The sequence below is a fragment of the Hypanus sabinus genome, chromosome 2 (genome assembly GCF_030144855.1).
Source record: "Hypanus sabinus isolate sHypSab1 chromosome 2, sHypSab1.hap1, whole genome shotgun sequence".
NCBI classification, from domain to species: domain Eukaryota; kingdom Metazoa; phylum Chordata; class Chondrichthyes; order Myliobatiformes; family Dasyatidae; genus Hypanus; species Hypanus sabinus.
The window spans coordinates 113,757,300-113,771,936 of record NC_082707.1 but is presented as its reverse complement, the minus strand read 5'-3'; the positions used below and the strand labels follow the sequence as shown (position 1 = coordinate 113,771,936).

At 47.6% G+C, this 14,637-nt stretch overlaps 1 protein-coding gene across 1 annotated transcript; it reads right to left on the bottom strand.

Moving 5' to 3' along the window:
- Window positions 1-8,680: 8,680 nt before the first annotated feature.
- ndufaf1 (NADH:ubiquinone oxidoreductase complex assembly factor 1) lies at window positions 8,681-13,545 on the bottom strand. The gene is made up of 4 exons (XM_059952700.1): window positions 13,071-13,545; window positions 12,791-12,976; window positions 11,425-11,499; window positions 8,681-8,984 (listed from the first exon to the last, which is right to left on the bottom strand). Exons 1-4 carry the CDS (start codon window positions 13,503-13,505, stop codon window positions 8,844-8,846), a joined length of 837 nt encoding a protein of 278 aa, XP_059808683.1. The 5' UTR covers window positions 13,506-13,545; the 3' UTR covers window positions 8,681-8,843.
- Window positions 13,546-14,637: the final 1,092 nt, after the last annotated feature.

Below are 14,637 nucleotides of genomic sequence, written 5' to 3'. Positions count from 1 at the left end.
TGCAGGTGGCAACTTAGCAGGTGATATTCCTCTAATATTTCATTGGCATTTTCCACAGCTTCACACAACCTATCCTGCAATTACTGTCGGCCTTGGTGCAAACCATTGTCGTCGTATCTGATGTGTAATTCCCCCTCCCCCCACACCACAGCTTCCTACATGACCTTTCCCATGCATTAACCAAACAAAGGCGTGTAGGAGATTTCTGAGGCACACTGGGTGTCTCCATACCTCCTCAGGTGCATCGTTTTTTCATCAGTGGCAGCCCTTTTAGCCGTCATATCGGCGGCCTTGTTACCGCTTGCTGTGGGGTCTGTGAGCTTCGCACTAAATGGCAGCAGTTTGGTTTGGTAACTGCACTGCTGGCAATAAATTCTTAACAAGGTGCACGTGTTGTATAAGCTTGCCCGAGATGTAATAAACCCTCTGATGCACCATCAATAACTCACACTGAGACATAAGGCGAGATATCGGCTTTTATTGACTGGAAGAAGGAACCAGGAATGAGTGTCTATCATACAATGTCCTGGAGACTGAGGCCGAGCGTCAGGCCTCAGATCTCCTTTATACAGGGGCCTGTGGGAGGAGCCACAGGAGCAGTCAGCAGGGGGCGTGTCCCGACAGGCACATAGTTCACCACACCCTCTTTGTTGCCCAAGTCGTGCACCTCCCCAGAAGCCTGTGTCCCTCTGCTCGTGTCAGGGGAATGAGTTAATTTGCCTGAGGGAGGGCCCCTACCTCTAACGTCTCAAAAGGAGTCACTACTGCATAACCTGCCAGTATTCATCAGGCTTACAAGAGGAGCTGTCCGTGAAGAGTATCAAGTCTGAGTTATTGAGCCGGGTGGGGGTGGCGTGACAGTTTCGGCCACTTTTACACAGTCAGATGGAATACAGTGTTGGGAAATATGTAATAAAGCATTTTGGTAAAAAGAACAATGGAGCAGACTATCGTCTAAAGGTTAATTTACAGGCTGAGTCTGTGGTAAAGAAGGCAAATGCAATACAGTATTGACATTTATTTGAAGGGGAATAGAATATAAAGGCCAGGAGAAGATGCTGGAGGCTTTGTAAGATGCTAGTCAGGCCACACTTGGAGTATTGTCAACAGTTTGGACCCCGTATCTCAGAAAAGATGTGTTGTCATTGGAGACAGTCCAGAGGATGTTCACAAGAATGATTCTGGGAATGAAGGGGTTAACATCTGAGGAGCATATGGCAGTTTTGGGACTGTAATCACCAGGATTTAAAAGAATGTAGGGTGGGGGGCAGAGTTCATCGAAACCTATCTAATGTTGAAAGGACAAGATAATGTGGATGTGGAGAGGTTGTTAGCTATGGTGGAGATATTGAGAACTACAGAGCACAGTCTCAAAATTGAGAGGCGACCTTTTAGAATGGAGGTAAGGAGGAGTTTTTTTAGCCAGAGGGTGGTGAATCTGTGGAATGCTCTGTCACGGACTGCAGTGGAGGCCAAGTGCGTGGGTATATTTAAGGCAGAATTTGATAGATTCCTGATCGAAGATTATGGCGAGAAGGCAGGTGAATGGGGTTGAGCGGGATCCAAGATCACATGATGGAATGGCAGAGGAGACTCGATGGGCTGAATGGCCTAATTCTGTTCCTATGTCTTTTGAGGTTCGGAGGATTTCACCATAGGGACCGGACCAGTGCAGCCGGTGTTCTTCTGAAGGTTAAGTTCGATTTGCTCAGCAGCATGACTTCATACCCGTTCGGCAGGCTGTGCTGAAGTATTGTGCAGCAGCCGAGCTGAGAAACAGCATCACCACATGAGGTGTCAGCACTGTTACAGGTGTGGTCTAGTACAACCATCACTGCAGCTGGGGCCACTGGCCTCCAACCAGTGAGGGCAGTACGCCACACACAGGTCATCTTCACCTCCCATGTTCCTGGTCAGTATCGCACAGGCAAAGCCCTCCTTTTCATTTGCATACACTTGGAAAGGTCTACCGTAGTCCGGCCGTCCCAGGGCGGGCGCCCTTCCATGCCTCATAAGCTTGTTCCATATCCTCTGTCCACGGTATGGAGTCCAGGGCTGCTTGGCTTTTCAGGAACCCGATGTCTGCAGCAGTTCAAGCCCTAAGAGGCCTTCATCTGCTGCTGGGTCGCTGGCCTGGGCGCCTGTACAAAAGGCGTAAAGCACTCCGGCCTCAGCCAGCGGGTTCCCCTGGCAACACGCACGCCAGCGTATTTTGACGGGCTCTGTGTCCTCTGTGATTACATAAAGTCACAGAGTCCTTGATACAGATAGTCAATGTCTGTGAGGCCAAAAGCAAATCATCCGCATACTGTAATATCATGCTGCCTCCGGGCAGTGATAAATCAGCCTGATCATCATGGTCAGGGCTTTCCGTACAGCCTGAGGTGACCTTGTCCACTGCTCTTGTAAATAGTAAACTTTGTGTTTACTATTCAATACTATAAATTGGTTACAAAGGCCTTTCACACACTGTGTCATTCTATCCCTGTAAACCCGAGGCTCCCCACAACCCGTAATTACCCCACTGGCTCGCCGCATTAGTAATTCGTAGGGGCTGAAACGCAACCTACGGTTCAGGTCTTTCCGGTCTCATCTGTAGCTTTGGCTGTAGCTGATTTGAGATTGTTTGGTTCATCCTCTCCACCATCCCTGAACTCTGGGTGTGGTAGGGTACGTGGAACCGTTGTCAAATCCCTAGCATCCTCTCCACCATCCCTGAACTCTGGGTGTGGTAGGGTACGTGGAACTGTTGTCGAATCTCTAGCATCCTCTCCACCATCCCTGAACTCTGGGTGTGGTAGGGTACGTGGAACCGTTGTCAAATCCCTAGCATCCTCTCCACCATCCCTGAACTCTGGGGGTGGTAGGGTACGTGGAGCCGTTGTCAAATCCCTAGCATCCTCTCCACCATTCCTGAACTCTGGGTGTGGAAGGGTACGTGGAGCCGTTGTCGAATCTCTAGCATCCTCTCCACCATCCCTGAACTCTGGGTGTGGTAGGGTACGTGGAACCGTTGTCGAATCTCTAGCATCCTCTCCACCATCCCTGAACTCTGGGTGTGGTAGGGTACGTGGAACTGTTGTCAAATCCCTAGCATCCTCTCCACCATCCCTGAACTCTGGGTGTGGTAGGGTACGTGGAACTGTTGTCGAATCTCCAGCATCCTCTCCACCATCCCTGAACTCTGGGTGTGGTAGGGTACGTGGAGCCGTTGTCAAATCCCTAGCATCCTCTCCACCATCCCTGAACTCTGGGTGTGGTAGGGTACGTGGAGCCGTTGTCAAATCCCTAGCATCCTCTCCACCATCCCTGAACTCTGGGTGTGGTAGGGTACGTGGAACCGTTGTCAAATCCCTAGCATCCTCTCCACCATCCCTGAACTGGGGGTGGAAGGGTACATGGAACCGTTGTCGAATCTCTAGCATCCTCTCCACCATCCCTGAACTCTGGGTGTGGTAGGGTACGTGGAGCCGTTGTCAAATCCCTAGCATCCTCTCCACCATCCCTGAACTCTGAGGGTGATAGGGTACGTGGAACCATTGTCGAATCCCTAATGGTCGGCACATTTCCTTCATCACTTTCCCTGTGATATAACTTCAGTAGTATCTGCCTAATACATAGTGGGGCCACCGCGACTCCTTCCTCCCCGTGCGTCCAGCGCCCATCCGGTTACTCCTCGCCTCCCTTTCTCCTCTTCTGTGTCCACCTCTTCATATCATTTTACTAAACTGGTTCAGTAGTTTCTTCGTGCACTTGCAGTTTCAGTTGCCTCTTGTTTCTCTGCTGCCCTCTTCACACTGATGTCTGCCCACTCAGTCCCTGATCCGAGTCCACCTGGACTGGAGCTCCCCACCTTGGCAGGATTTCCTGAACTAGGATCCGTGCAGCGGTGCAGTCCCTTGCTGGCAAAACTGTACCCACCGGGTGAACTGGTCCACAATTACTAGAAGGTAGCTTTTCCTTCTGCTTTTGGGTGGGGGCCCCATAAAGTCCATCTGGATATTTTCCCAGAGTCCCTTCAGCCGTGGCTGGTTTGCCAGCTGCAGTTTTATGCATTTACCAGGGCACAGATAATACAACGGCGGCTGAATTTCTCTACATCCCTGGCCACCACCAGTCCTGCCGGAGGGTTGTGATCATGCTCTACCTTCTCTGATGCATCACCCCATGATATAACTTCAGTAGTATCTGCCTAATACATAGTGGGGCCACCGCGACTCCTTCCTCACCGTGCGTCCAGCGCCCATCCGGTTACTCCTCTCCTCCCTTTCTCCTCTTCTGTGTCCACCTCTTCATATCATTTTACTAAACTGGTTCAGTAGTTTCTTCGTGCACTTGCAGTTTCAGTTGCCTCTTGTTTCTCTGCTGCCCTCTTCACACTGATGTCTGCCCACTCAGTTCCTTTCCGTTCCCTTTCTGGTGAGTTTTTACTCTAATTACTGCTGCCCCCGGCTGGCAGACTCACTGCTTCCAGCAGTTGTTATACCGGGTGCCCGTTGAACTTGGAAATCCTCATCTGGCCCATAACCCGACTGTCTGTATATATACTTACACTCCACCTCTATCAGGGCCACCAGCTGAGCAAACCCCTGGGAGTGCTCCTGAAGCTAATTCTTCACTCGTTTCCCTCCAGTCGTGGCTTCTCGTCTTTGCACCTCCCAGACTCATCTATAGAATTTTCCTCTGCTTCCCCTTCCAGAGGCGTTTCCTTCACACCAGTATCTTCTACCCACTCTACTTCCATCTGTGCCTCCCCCACTGTTAGGATGGTGCTCGTGGAATTCATTCCAGTGCCCCTGTTGTTACTACTGTCTTGTATTGGGATGAGAACCACCTCCCTCCCCGTTCATGAGCTCTACAATGGTATGTGTGTGGTATGAGCTGTGCCACCATTACAACTGACTCACTTACTCGCACGGCCTACAGTCTAGGCTGCTACACAGCGGGGAAGTCCTGCAGCAACGGGCGTCTGTTCCGTTGAATAACGTGCCGCTGGCCTCCCTCACTGCTGCAGTATCAATGAAAGGTGCGAGCCTCACTGGTAATCCTAGGGCGGGTGCAGAGACCAGGGCTTTCATGACATCTGTAAAAGCCTTTCCCCATCTCACTTCCTCCAGCGCAGGCTTCCCTCCTTTAATCCTTTATCACTGGTGCTGAGAACCCTGGCAGGAATTAAACAGACCCGTTACCGTCTTCACTCTCCTTGTGTATACTGGGGTGGGGGGCATGAAGCTGATTGCCGAACGTCAGACATCGGACATGTTCTTCCTGCTCTGGGAAATGGCATAGCCTAGGTACTGTACGGTTTGCTTTCCTATCCGAGCCCTGTGTGGACGGATTTTAATCCTCTCATCTTGCAGTATCTCCATAACACTAGCTATCGCCCCTAAATGACCGGTTTCATCTTTCGAAGCAATCAGTAGATCACATTACATATAGTAAGATGGTTGGCTGGTAAGGTGTCAAACTGAGCTTTTCCGAAGTCTGTGCCGTGACGTTATGAAGAATGGCTGGACTACCGTGGTATTCCTGGGGGAGGTCTGGTCCACGTATACTGCTGCCCACCCAGGGTGAAGGCAAATCGGTCGTGGGACTCAGGTGCTAAGGTCCCAAATCCCACTAGCGATATCCAGGATTGAAAATAAGCGTTATGTTCTGGAGACAGGCCGTTCAGGGTTGTTGCCGGGCTCACTACAACAATCTCGGTTTGGGCTTATTATGGGCGGTATAGTCTATTGTTAATGGATTTGAACCACTGGACTTCTTCTCTGGCCACATAGACGGTTGCCACAGTTTCCCCGGGTGTTTTTATAGGGTGCAGCTTATAAGGTTAAAACAGGCCCTCCTCTATTTTAACTGGATTTATCTTTACTCGACTGCAACCTTGCTTGTGTGTAGCCCACACTGCTGACACAGGAACCCATAGACACCATCCTGGCTCCAGTCTCTGGTGATCGGGGAAGCTGCCACTATGCAGCCAGGTTGTGTATTCTGTTGGCTGTACACGTTCGCTGCCCCTGACTTGTCCATGTTATTTCTCCCTTTCCCGAATCCATAACAGCTCCTGTTTCCAAGGATGGTGCCCTCGATATTTGGAAGCTGCACTCCCCCAATTTCTAGTATTCGCGACTTGCTTCTTTCTGCTTTTACTGTTTTTCCTCCTACTCCCGTAATATAAATAGCCTGTCCGGTTGTTGGCAAGGGTAGGTCAGTTATTGACCTATGCCACTGTCCACTAACATATTGCATTGCTGGCCCCCTAACAGTGCTGTTGTGTACATCCGCAGGTCACCAGCACTGGCAGTGGGGCCCGCCGCCATATCCTTTTCTGCCCAAGAGACCGTCTTCATTAGCTCTATGATTTGATCAATAGTCAGATTGATCAGACCAGGCACCAATGGGGTGAGGGGTAGCGTGTCTGCCGTGACTTTCACCTGTTTTTTTTCCTCTCCTTTTTGGACAATGCCTCCATGTCCCAATAGACCGAGGCATATCAACTCCTGGTCCGGCAGTCCTTTGCCCTGGTTGTTGGCAAACCCTGAGTGAAGTCACAGCAGCTGCGTCCACTATCGCCACTTTACAATTTCTCTTGTACTTCATTCTATCTCACTGGCCCAGGAAACTATCGTGGTCAACCCCACTGCAATTCCTAAATCCAAAACTTCCCGTTGGCCTGAGCTCAGGCCTTCCTTGATTATTTTCAGGTCGTCTCTCCCTGGATTATCCAACTCGGAACACTCCTCATACACCAGACACTTAAATTCTGCACAATCCATGGCTTTTTGAATCCCAGTCACTGCATCACTTCCCCTTTCTTCATTGCTGGCGTTCCCGCGTCCCCTGTGCCATACTGTCCCCCATATTCCACAGGCACTTCTTTAGGTTGCACCTGGTGAATTTCAGCCATTTCCTCCAGCCTGCGCCAGAATTCTGAATTCCCACATACGACTTTAAGTCAGGGCAACTCTGACAAAATGCCCTGTTTCTCCCCGGTGTTCAAGGGCTTATGAATGGTTGTAATCAGAGTCTCTGGCTGTCTCAGATCATCAGGATTCTCATCTGATGTTGCCTAACCTCAGTAGGTGCCATCGTGATAGATATATCTGGGTAAAACCTCTCCCTGATATATCTCCATACTAATGTCCACACTACGCAAAATATAAATGATGGGTACCAGCTAAATAGTACATACTTAAAACCACAGAGTATGGACTCCGCAATCTGCCACTTTTGAGCACCTGAACTCATGGTGTATTCCTTTGCACCACACTCGCAGAATGATTAATTAGTGAGGAGACCCCATCTACTTCCTACCCTGCTATTCTCATGCTTTTGTTAACCTTTAATTTCCAGATTCAATTTTCTCCTACAGGCACCACCTGAGTAACAACAGACAAAAAATATCTTCCCCCATATCTTTTGGCTTCTGCATAAAGACTATGCTGATTTTCAAGAGGGCCAATTTTATTCCCTGCTATCCTTTTGGTAGTAATATACTGTAGATGTCCTGGGGTTTCCCCCTCAGCAACCAACCTCATTTCTTCTTTTAGCCTTCCTGATTTCCAGCTTGCAATTCTCATACTCCTCCAGTACATCATCTGTTTCTTGCTGCCTGCACCTCCTTCTTAACCAGGCTCAATAACCCTTGAAAATCAAGGTTTCCCAAATTGTTAAACTTGCCTTTTATTCTGACAGGAACATACAACTCTTTGTGCACACTTCCAATGATGTGTAACCAAAGGTTGAGGAACAGCATCTTTAAAAACCTCAATGTTGGTTCTCAATCCTTCCAGTTTATGCAAGAAATGCCTAATTTGTACATATTGCATTAATTACTGATGTTAATTTAGTTTTTCCTCTCTCTAGACGCTACCTGAATGCTGAGTGTTTCCAGAACTTTTATTTCAGAAAGACAGCATCAGCTGTTAACTGATGAGTATTTCTGGCATTTTCCATTTATTATTTTATGATACAGCTCATTAAGTTTTTCATTATCACTATTTTTCTAAACTTGCCTTTGTCATAGTTTTGACTTGTTCTCATTAAATATTGTACTTTTGTTCTGAAAACCAAATTAAAAAGAAAAAAATTAGTAGTAATATAGATTGATAAAGTTTTACCAATTCTCGGTATTGCTGCATATTTTGAAAATGCTTCGTATTGCTGACCGGGCCTGCTTGCGGGTCTGAGTCAGGCAGAGCCAGACTCCGACGGCTTCTGGCTCCATGCCTGTGAACCATTTCACACTTCGAAAGAACCATTGGATAAGAGACAAGAATCAATATTGTGCTTTAATATTTTACATTCTGTACTCCTGAGTGCTGAATAAACTCCACAAGGATTTACCTCCCTTTCCCAGTTTCTCCCCAGTGCATAAATCTCTTTGTCGTTCTTCCCTGAGTAATCTAGTCTGTCCACCACCACTCTTAACTTTTCCCTGTATTCTTCTGAATTTGTTGCATGGTGTGATGTGACAGGTTAATCGCAAAGCATCAGAAGTGTCACTGTGTCGACAATCCTCCTTTACAGTCAACAATTATCAGGTTGATGCAATTTATTTTGTCAACTGTACTCCGGAAGGTTCTAAAAATACAAAACCACGATCAAATACTAATCTACTTCAGTTCACCTGGGATTGATTATATTTTCTTTTAAACGAGGCTCTTCTGTAGAACAATGCTTAGAAAAAATAAACTTTATTACAAGTTCTTTGTACACTTTAGCTCCTCCAAGGCTGGGTAAGTTTTATTGCCCTCTGTGGATGTGGAGCTCTCAAAGGGGCTCAGCAGTTAGTCTATCAAATAGAACCATGTGGAGGTACTCCTCTCCATACTCCACCCCCGTTACACCTCAGGATTCCTCTTGTACCTCTCATAGGCAAACTCCTCAGTGTGAGCTCGGTCATTGTACACAGCAATGAAATCAATTTCAAGCTGAAACGGCCCATCCACTTTATCGCCCAACGTGAAGCCAATGGTGCTGATCTGGAAGAAACCAAAGCAATACAGCTATTGCCATCTATACAGTATAAGTATACATTATAAGGATGCGCAAACCCTCTGGCTTCCCTATCATGATCAACTACTAACTATCATTTCAATCACCTTCCAGTCTGGATCCCCCATCAAATAGATTGTGTCAACAGTTAACCTTAATCACCACTTTACCAGGCAAATACAGGGATGTGATGATTCCTACCCTGTATTCATACTCACAAAATACCAAAAGCTGTTACTCTTGACCACCTCAACCTTCTCCATGCAACTACAACAGTAGATGATCACTGCCAGAGGCTTCCTAATAATCCTGGTGACAATGCAATACGCTAAAGGAGAAATGTGGCAGAAATTTTAACCATAAAATTACAGACTACAGCCGAAGAGGGATGGCAAAAGGGTTCATGTGCTGCAAATGGGACACCACAGCCATTTTCTATTATACACCTCAAAGCCCATTCCCTCCTGTCTATGAACAACAGTATCTCTGGCAATGATTCAACTGCTCATCACAGTATGTAGCTGATGGAGCCCCAGCGACTCAGGTTCGAACCCAACCTTGGAGTTTGCACATTCTCCCTCTGACACTGTGGCTTTCTCCTAGGTGCTCCACACCCCAGATTAGTCACTACGAATAGTATAAATTGGGAAGAGCTGATGAGAATGTGGGGAGAATGATTTAATGTAGGATTAGAGTAAATGGGTTAAAGAGGCTGTTTCCATCCTGTATATTGCACTGAAGACCCAAACTCTAGTCAGTTACATTTCACAGGCAGACCTCCACCTTGTCACTTATAAAATGTTTTATGCAATTCACTATGTCTGACTGGTGAAATTGTATTTATCAGTAAAGAATAAAGGTTCACCAATGCTTTGTGTGTCCAAAGGGCTGCTCTAAATGCCATTCCACAATGTTCTGAACTTGGATCCTTATTCAATACAATTCATTTAGTATCTACAGCAGGGTTTGAGGCACAAGAGAGACATTTGCAGACTTTACAAATGTTGGATAAATGGTTGAGAAAGTCTCCAAGTAGCCTAGTAAACTGAAAAAAAAACACTTGGCAAATAGAACATACAGAGACACAAGAATGCAGATGCTGGAACCTGGAGCAACACACAAGATGCCAGATGAACTTAATGGTTAAGCAGTATCTGGCGGGGGAGGTGGACAGTCAACATTTCAGGTTGAGATCCTTCATCTGAACCAACATGTTGACTCAATTTCCCTCCATAGATGCTGCACAACCTCCCCCCAACATCTTGTGTGTTGCAACTGAAACTTAACCAAGAATGACCTGAGGAGGAATTCCTTTAGGCAGAGGGTGCTGAATCTGGAATTCATTGACATAAATGGCCGTGGAGGCCAAGTCACTGGGTATATTCAAACTGGATGTTGATAGGCTCTTGATTAGTAAAAGTGTACAAGATTATGGGGAGAAGGCAGGAGAATGGGGTTGAGAAGGATAATATATCAGCCATGATGGAATGGCGGAGCAGACTTGATGGGCTGAATGGCCTAATTCTGCTCCCAGATCTTATGGCATTGTGAAATGTGCTGCTAAGGATGCAAGGAATATAGAAAACTAACTTCACAGCCGGATTTAATTGGGGAGAGTTATTCTCCTTGGAACAGAGGTGATTAATGGGAGATAAACAAGTTTCATAAAATTATGAGGAGATGGTTAGAGATATGAAAATTATCTATTTCTCTTAACAGAGGGTCATAAAATTGGGGACATTCATTTGAAGTCTTTGGTAGAAGGATCAGATGAGGAGAGGGTTGTAGAGATCTGGAACACACTGGAGGCAGTCCAATGGAGTTTCGCTAAGCTAATTTCTGGAATGATAAAGTTATCCTATCAACAGTTTGAGCATGTATTCCTTGGTGTTTAGAAGAACTAGGGTGATCTTACTGAAACATACAATTTCTTAAGTGGAGGTGACAGCGTAGACTTTCATGTTGTTTTCACTGGTGGAAGGATTTTGAGCCCAGGGGGTGGGGGCTGGTCATTTAAAAATGAGGTACACAGAAGTTTCTTCTCTCGGATGGTAGAATGTTTCTGTAATTCTCTACCCCAAAAGATTGTGGAGGGTGGATCACTGGAAGTGAAGGTAGATCATTATTTGAAAAGCTATGGGGATGAGACACAGAGGAGTTGAGACCAGGGGTAGCTTAGCCATGATCGACAGGGCAGGTTTGAGCGGTTGACTCCTGGTGTTATTGTCTTGTGTACTTGTGCCTGAAAGGGTGGCGGAAGTGAAGAGCCTCATCACAATTAAACTGGAATGCATAACGGAAGGACCCTAATCTGTGGGGCTACACTCCCCATGTTAGGGAGTGGAATTAGGTGGAGGAAATGGTACAGACATGTTACAAAGCCATGGTTTAGAGAAACACTAATTCAACCTGATGCTGATTGCTTACCTTATCCAGCCATAATGGGTGCTGCTTGTCCTGGATACGCCCTTGACTGGACAGAAAGAATTTGGAGAACGGAATCTGAAAAGCAGCAAACAGATGGGAGACTTTAAATTATCCTTTGGGTTTCAGGAAAAGCAAGAGACTGAGATTTCTCCATTTGCCCTTAGCAGCAACTCTATCCAAATTGGGATTCCCCTCTCCTATCCTGAGTAGGGAATGAAGCTCTCTAGGAAAGCTCCTGGCAGACTGCTATCGCAGTCAAAATAGGGATGTCTGCTTTAGTACTGTGCCTTCTTCAGCACTGGGTGTCCCCTTATCTAGGGTGACACCTCAAGCTGCTGGTTGAGCTTATGATGACCTGTGTTCTTTTGAAGACTGAGGAGGTTCTAGGTGTCACTGAACATACTAACTCTAAAGGTGTACAGTTATAAATATATAACTGGCTGGCTGCATCATGGCCTGGTATGGTCATTTGGATGTACGAGTTGCAGAAATTAGTGGACTTAGCCCAATACATCATTGGCATCCCTCCACACCACCGAGCACTGTCTCAGGAAAGCAGCATCCATCATCAAGGACTCCCAACATCCAGGCCACACTCTCTTCTCTCTACTACCACCGGCAGAAGGTACAGGAGCCTCAGGTCTCACACCACCAGGTTCAGGAACAGTTATCACCCTACAACCATCGGGCTCTGGAACAGGTGTGGGTAACTTCACTCAGCTCCACTCTGAACTGATTCCACAACCTAATGACACACTTTCAAGGTCCCTACAGCTCTTGTTCTCAGTGTTATTGTTTTTTTTTATTATTTGCACCTTTTGTCTTCTTTTGCATGTTGATCTTTATCAGTCTTTGTGTGGTTTTTCGTGCTTCTATTACATATATTTTTTATTTTCCTGTAAATGCCTGCAAGAAAATGAATCCAGGTGGTATATGATGACATATGTGTTTGATAATAAATTTACTTAGATTTTGAAGACACAAGGTACCATTTCAAGGAGGTAATAAATAAATCAAAGATCCAGACCATGAATTCTTTACAGCAGATGGGAGGCATGGGAATCCAAAACCCCACACCACCAGGTTCAGGAACAGCTATTTCCCTGCCATCCTTTGGCCCTTGAATCAAACTGCTCTGCCCCAATAAACCACCTCACTCTAAGACCGACTTTGTTTATTTTAGATCTACTGGTGTTCTCTGGAATAACTGATGTCTTTGCTGTGAATGCTGCAATGGTGTCTGTGATGCTGTGTGATTTCCATACATGTAAACTTGGCTTTGACATTCAGAAATTTCCACTGGGATCCTGTACCCTGAATAAATTCATGGTTTTCTTGCCAGGCACCACCTGGCAGAGTATCTCACCTTCACGTCCTGCCAGTAGGGACCTCCTCGAGTGAACATAAAATAGTTGTAGAGGTCATTCTTGTGATGAGCGTAGTACATGCCACTGCGGACGTTCACCATCCAGGGCCTGCCGTCTCCCCTCACACGGAGGTGCAGTGTGTTGAAGTTCGACAGGTCATAGTACTTCTTCGTGTCAAAGGGTCCCTGCAACACGGACCGAACGATGCCAGGTGAGCACAGAATGGCAGCAAAAGGAGGGAGGAGGATGAGGGAGGCGTGAAGCGGGCAGAGCACTGACCTTGAGCGGCTTGGACCTCAGGGTGCAGTAGCCGCTGTAGCGGGTCTCACCGTCCCGGGGCGGCTGGGTGCTCAGGTGTCCGGACACCAAGGCCGAACAGCCGTTGCTGCCGACACCGAGCCGCACGCTGCTGCGGCCGCCGATTTCCCGGTCGCTGGACACAACCCAGTACCGCAGGCTGTGAGCGCCGCGGAACTGCCAGAGGACGCGATTCTGTTCCAGCAGCTCCTGACGGAGGGAGCGGCCGTCGGGGCCCCGCACTCTCGCCGCCATCTCCTCCCACGTCAGGCTCCATTGCCGCCGCACCGACTCCACGCCCTGCCGCCAGTCCCAGGGCGGCTGCTTGTCCACTGGAGCACCCGGCCTCCGGTAGCCGCGACTCAGGCCGGCCGCCGCCAGCCGACCTCGAAGCGGGAGCCGGAGGAAAGCCGCCATGCGCAGGCCGGGGAGGGCGGGGCTTAACGGCGTGGGTGACGGACACATGAGGAACCAATGGGAAGTGTCGGTCTGTCATGTGACTACGAGTCATGCCGGACCCGGGGTGTCCTTCATTGCGATTGTGACAACGAGGATTAAACCTGTGACATTCCCGTAGGACAACGGGAAAAGTTGAGGAATACTGTACCCCCGGAACGTGCATGTCGTGCGTTTTAACTGTTATATCGCAGCAACCGACATCACTGAGCCAAATAAAAAAGCCAGTGTTTGCGGTCCAAAAACATACGAGGTTTGGTGAGTCCCGATTTGCCTTCTTCGAAATCTTATGGGGAACTTGTGAGATTAATTGGGTCTCATTACAATCCATCAGCTATTGCGCAACGCTTTACGTTCAACACGAGTATTCTGTTATAAAATGAACCAGCAGCAATAGTTGCTGAATTAAGAAAACTGACTGAATTTTGTTGTGATTGGTAGTTTTCCAGAAGATGTGTTACGCGATCGCTTGGTCGTCGGCGAGCGTGATGTTCGCATTCAGTTTCGCCTGTTTGCAGAGTCAGAGCTCACACTTAAATCGGCCTTTGATATTGCAAATTAGCAGATAAAGCACGCAATTTTGTTGCAACAGTGCGAAGTACAAGGAGAGGCGTCGTCCCCATCACCTACAACTGCAGCAGAATGTACTGAAGTTAACAAGACATCCCTAGCTAAGAAGGTAGGGAATTATACTCCGGAATTCCGATGTTACCATTGCGGTGAATTTCACCAGAAGCCTGCTGACTGTCGACACCGAGATTCCGTCTTTCGTACTTGCCAAAAGAAAGGACACTTGGAAAGAATCTCGTCCTCCATTCAGAGTGCAGTACAGTACGCGGTTACGGAGCCAGAGGCACTCGTTACGCACTCAGATGGTCTAGGACCAGTTCCCCTATAGGGTGGTTTTAAAGGTTAACGACAGACCCATTCCCTTTGAACTTGACTCTGGTTGTGCTATACCCCATGCAGTGGTAGGCTCATATGCCTGGCCCTGACACTTACGCCACCGCATTACAGACTGAAGACGGGGGAGCGGTTACAGCTGCTTGGCTCTCTCCAGCTTGAAAATCAATCGCACCAGTTACCAGTGAGG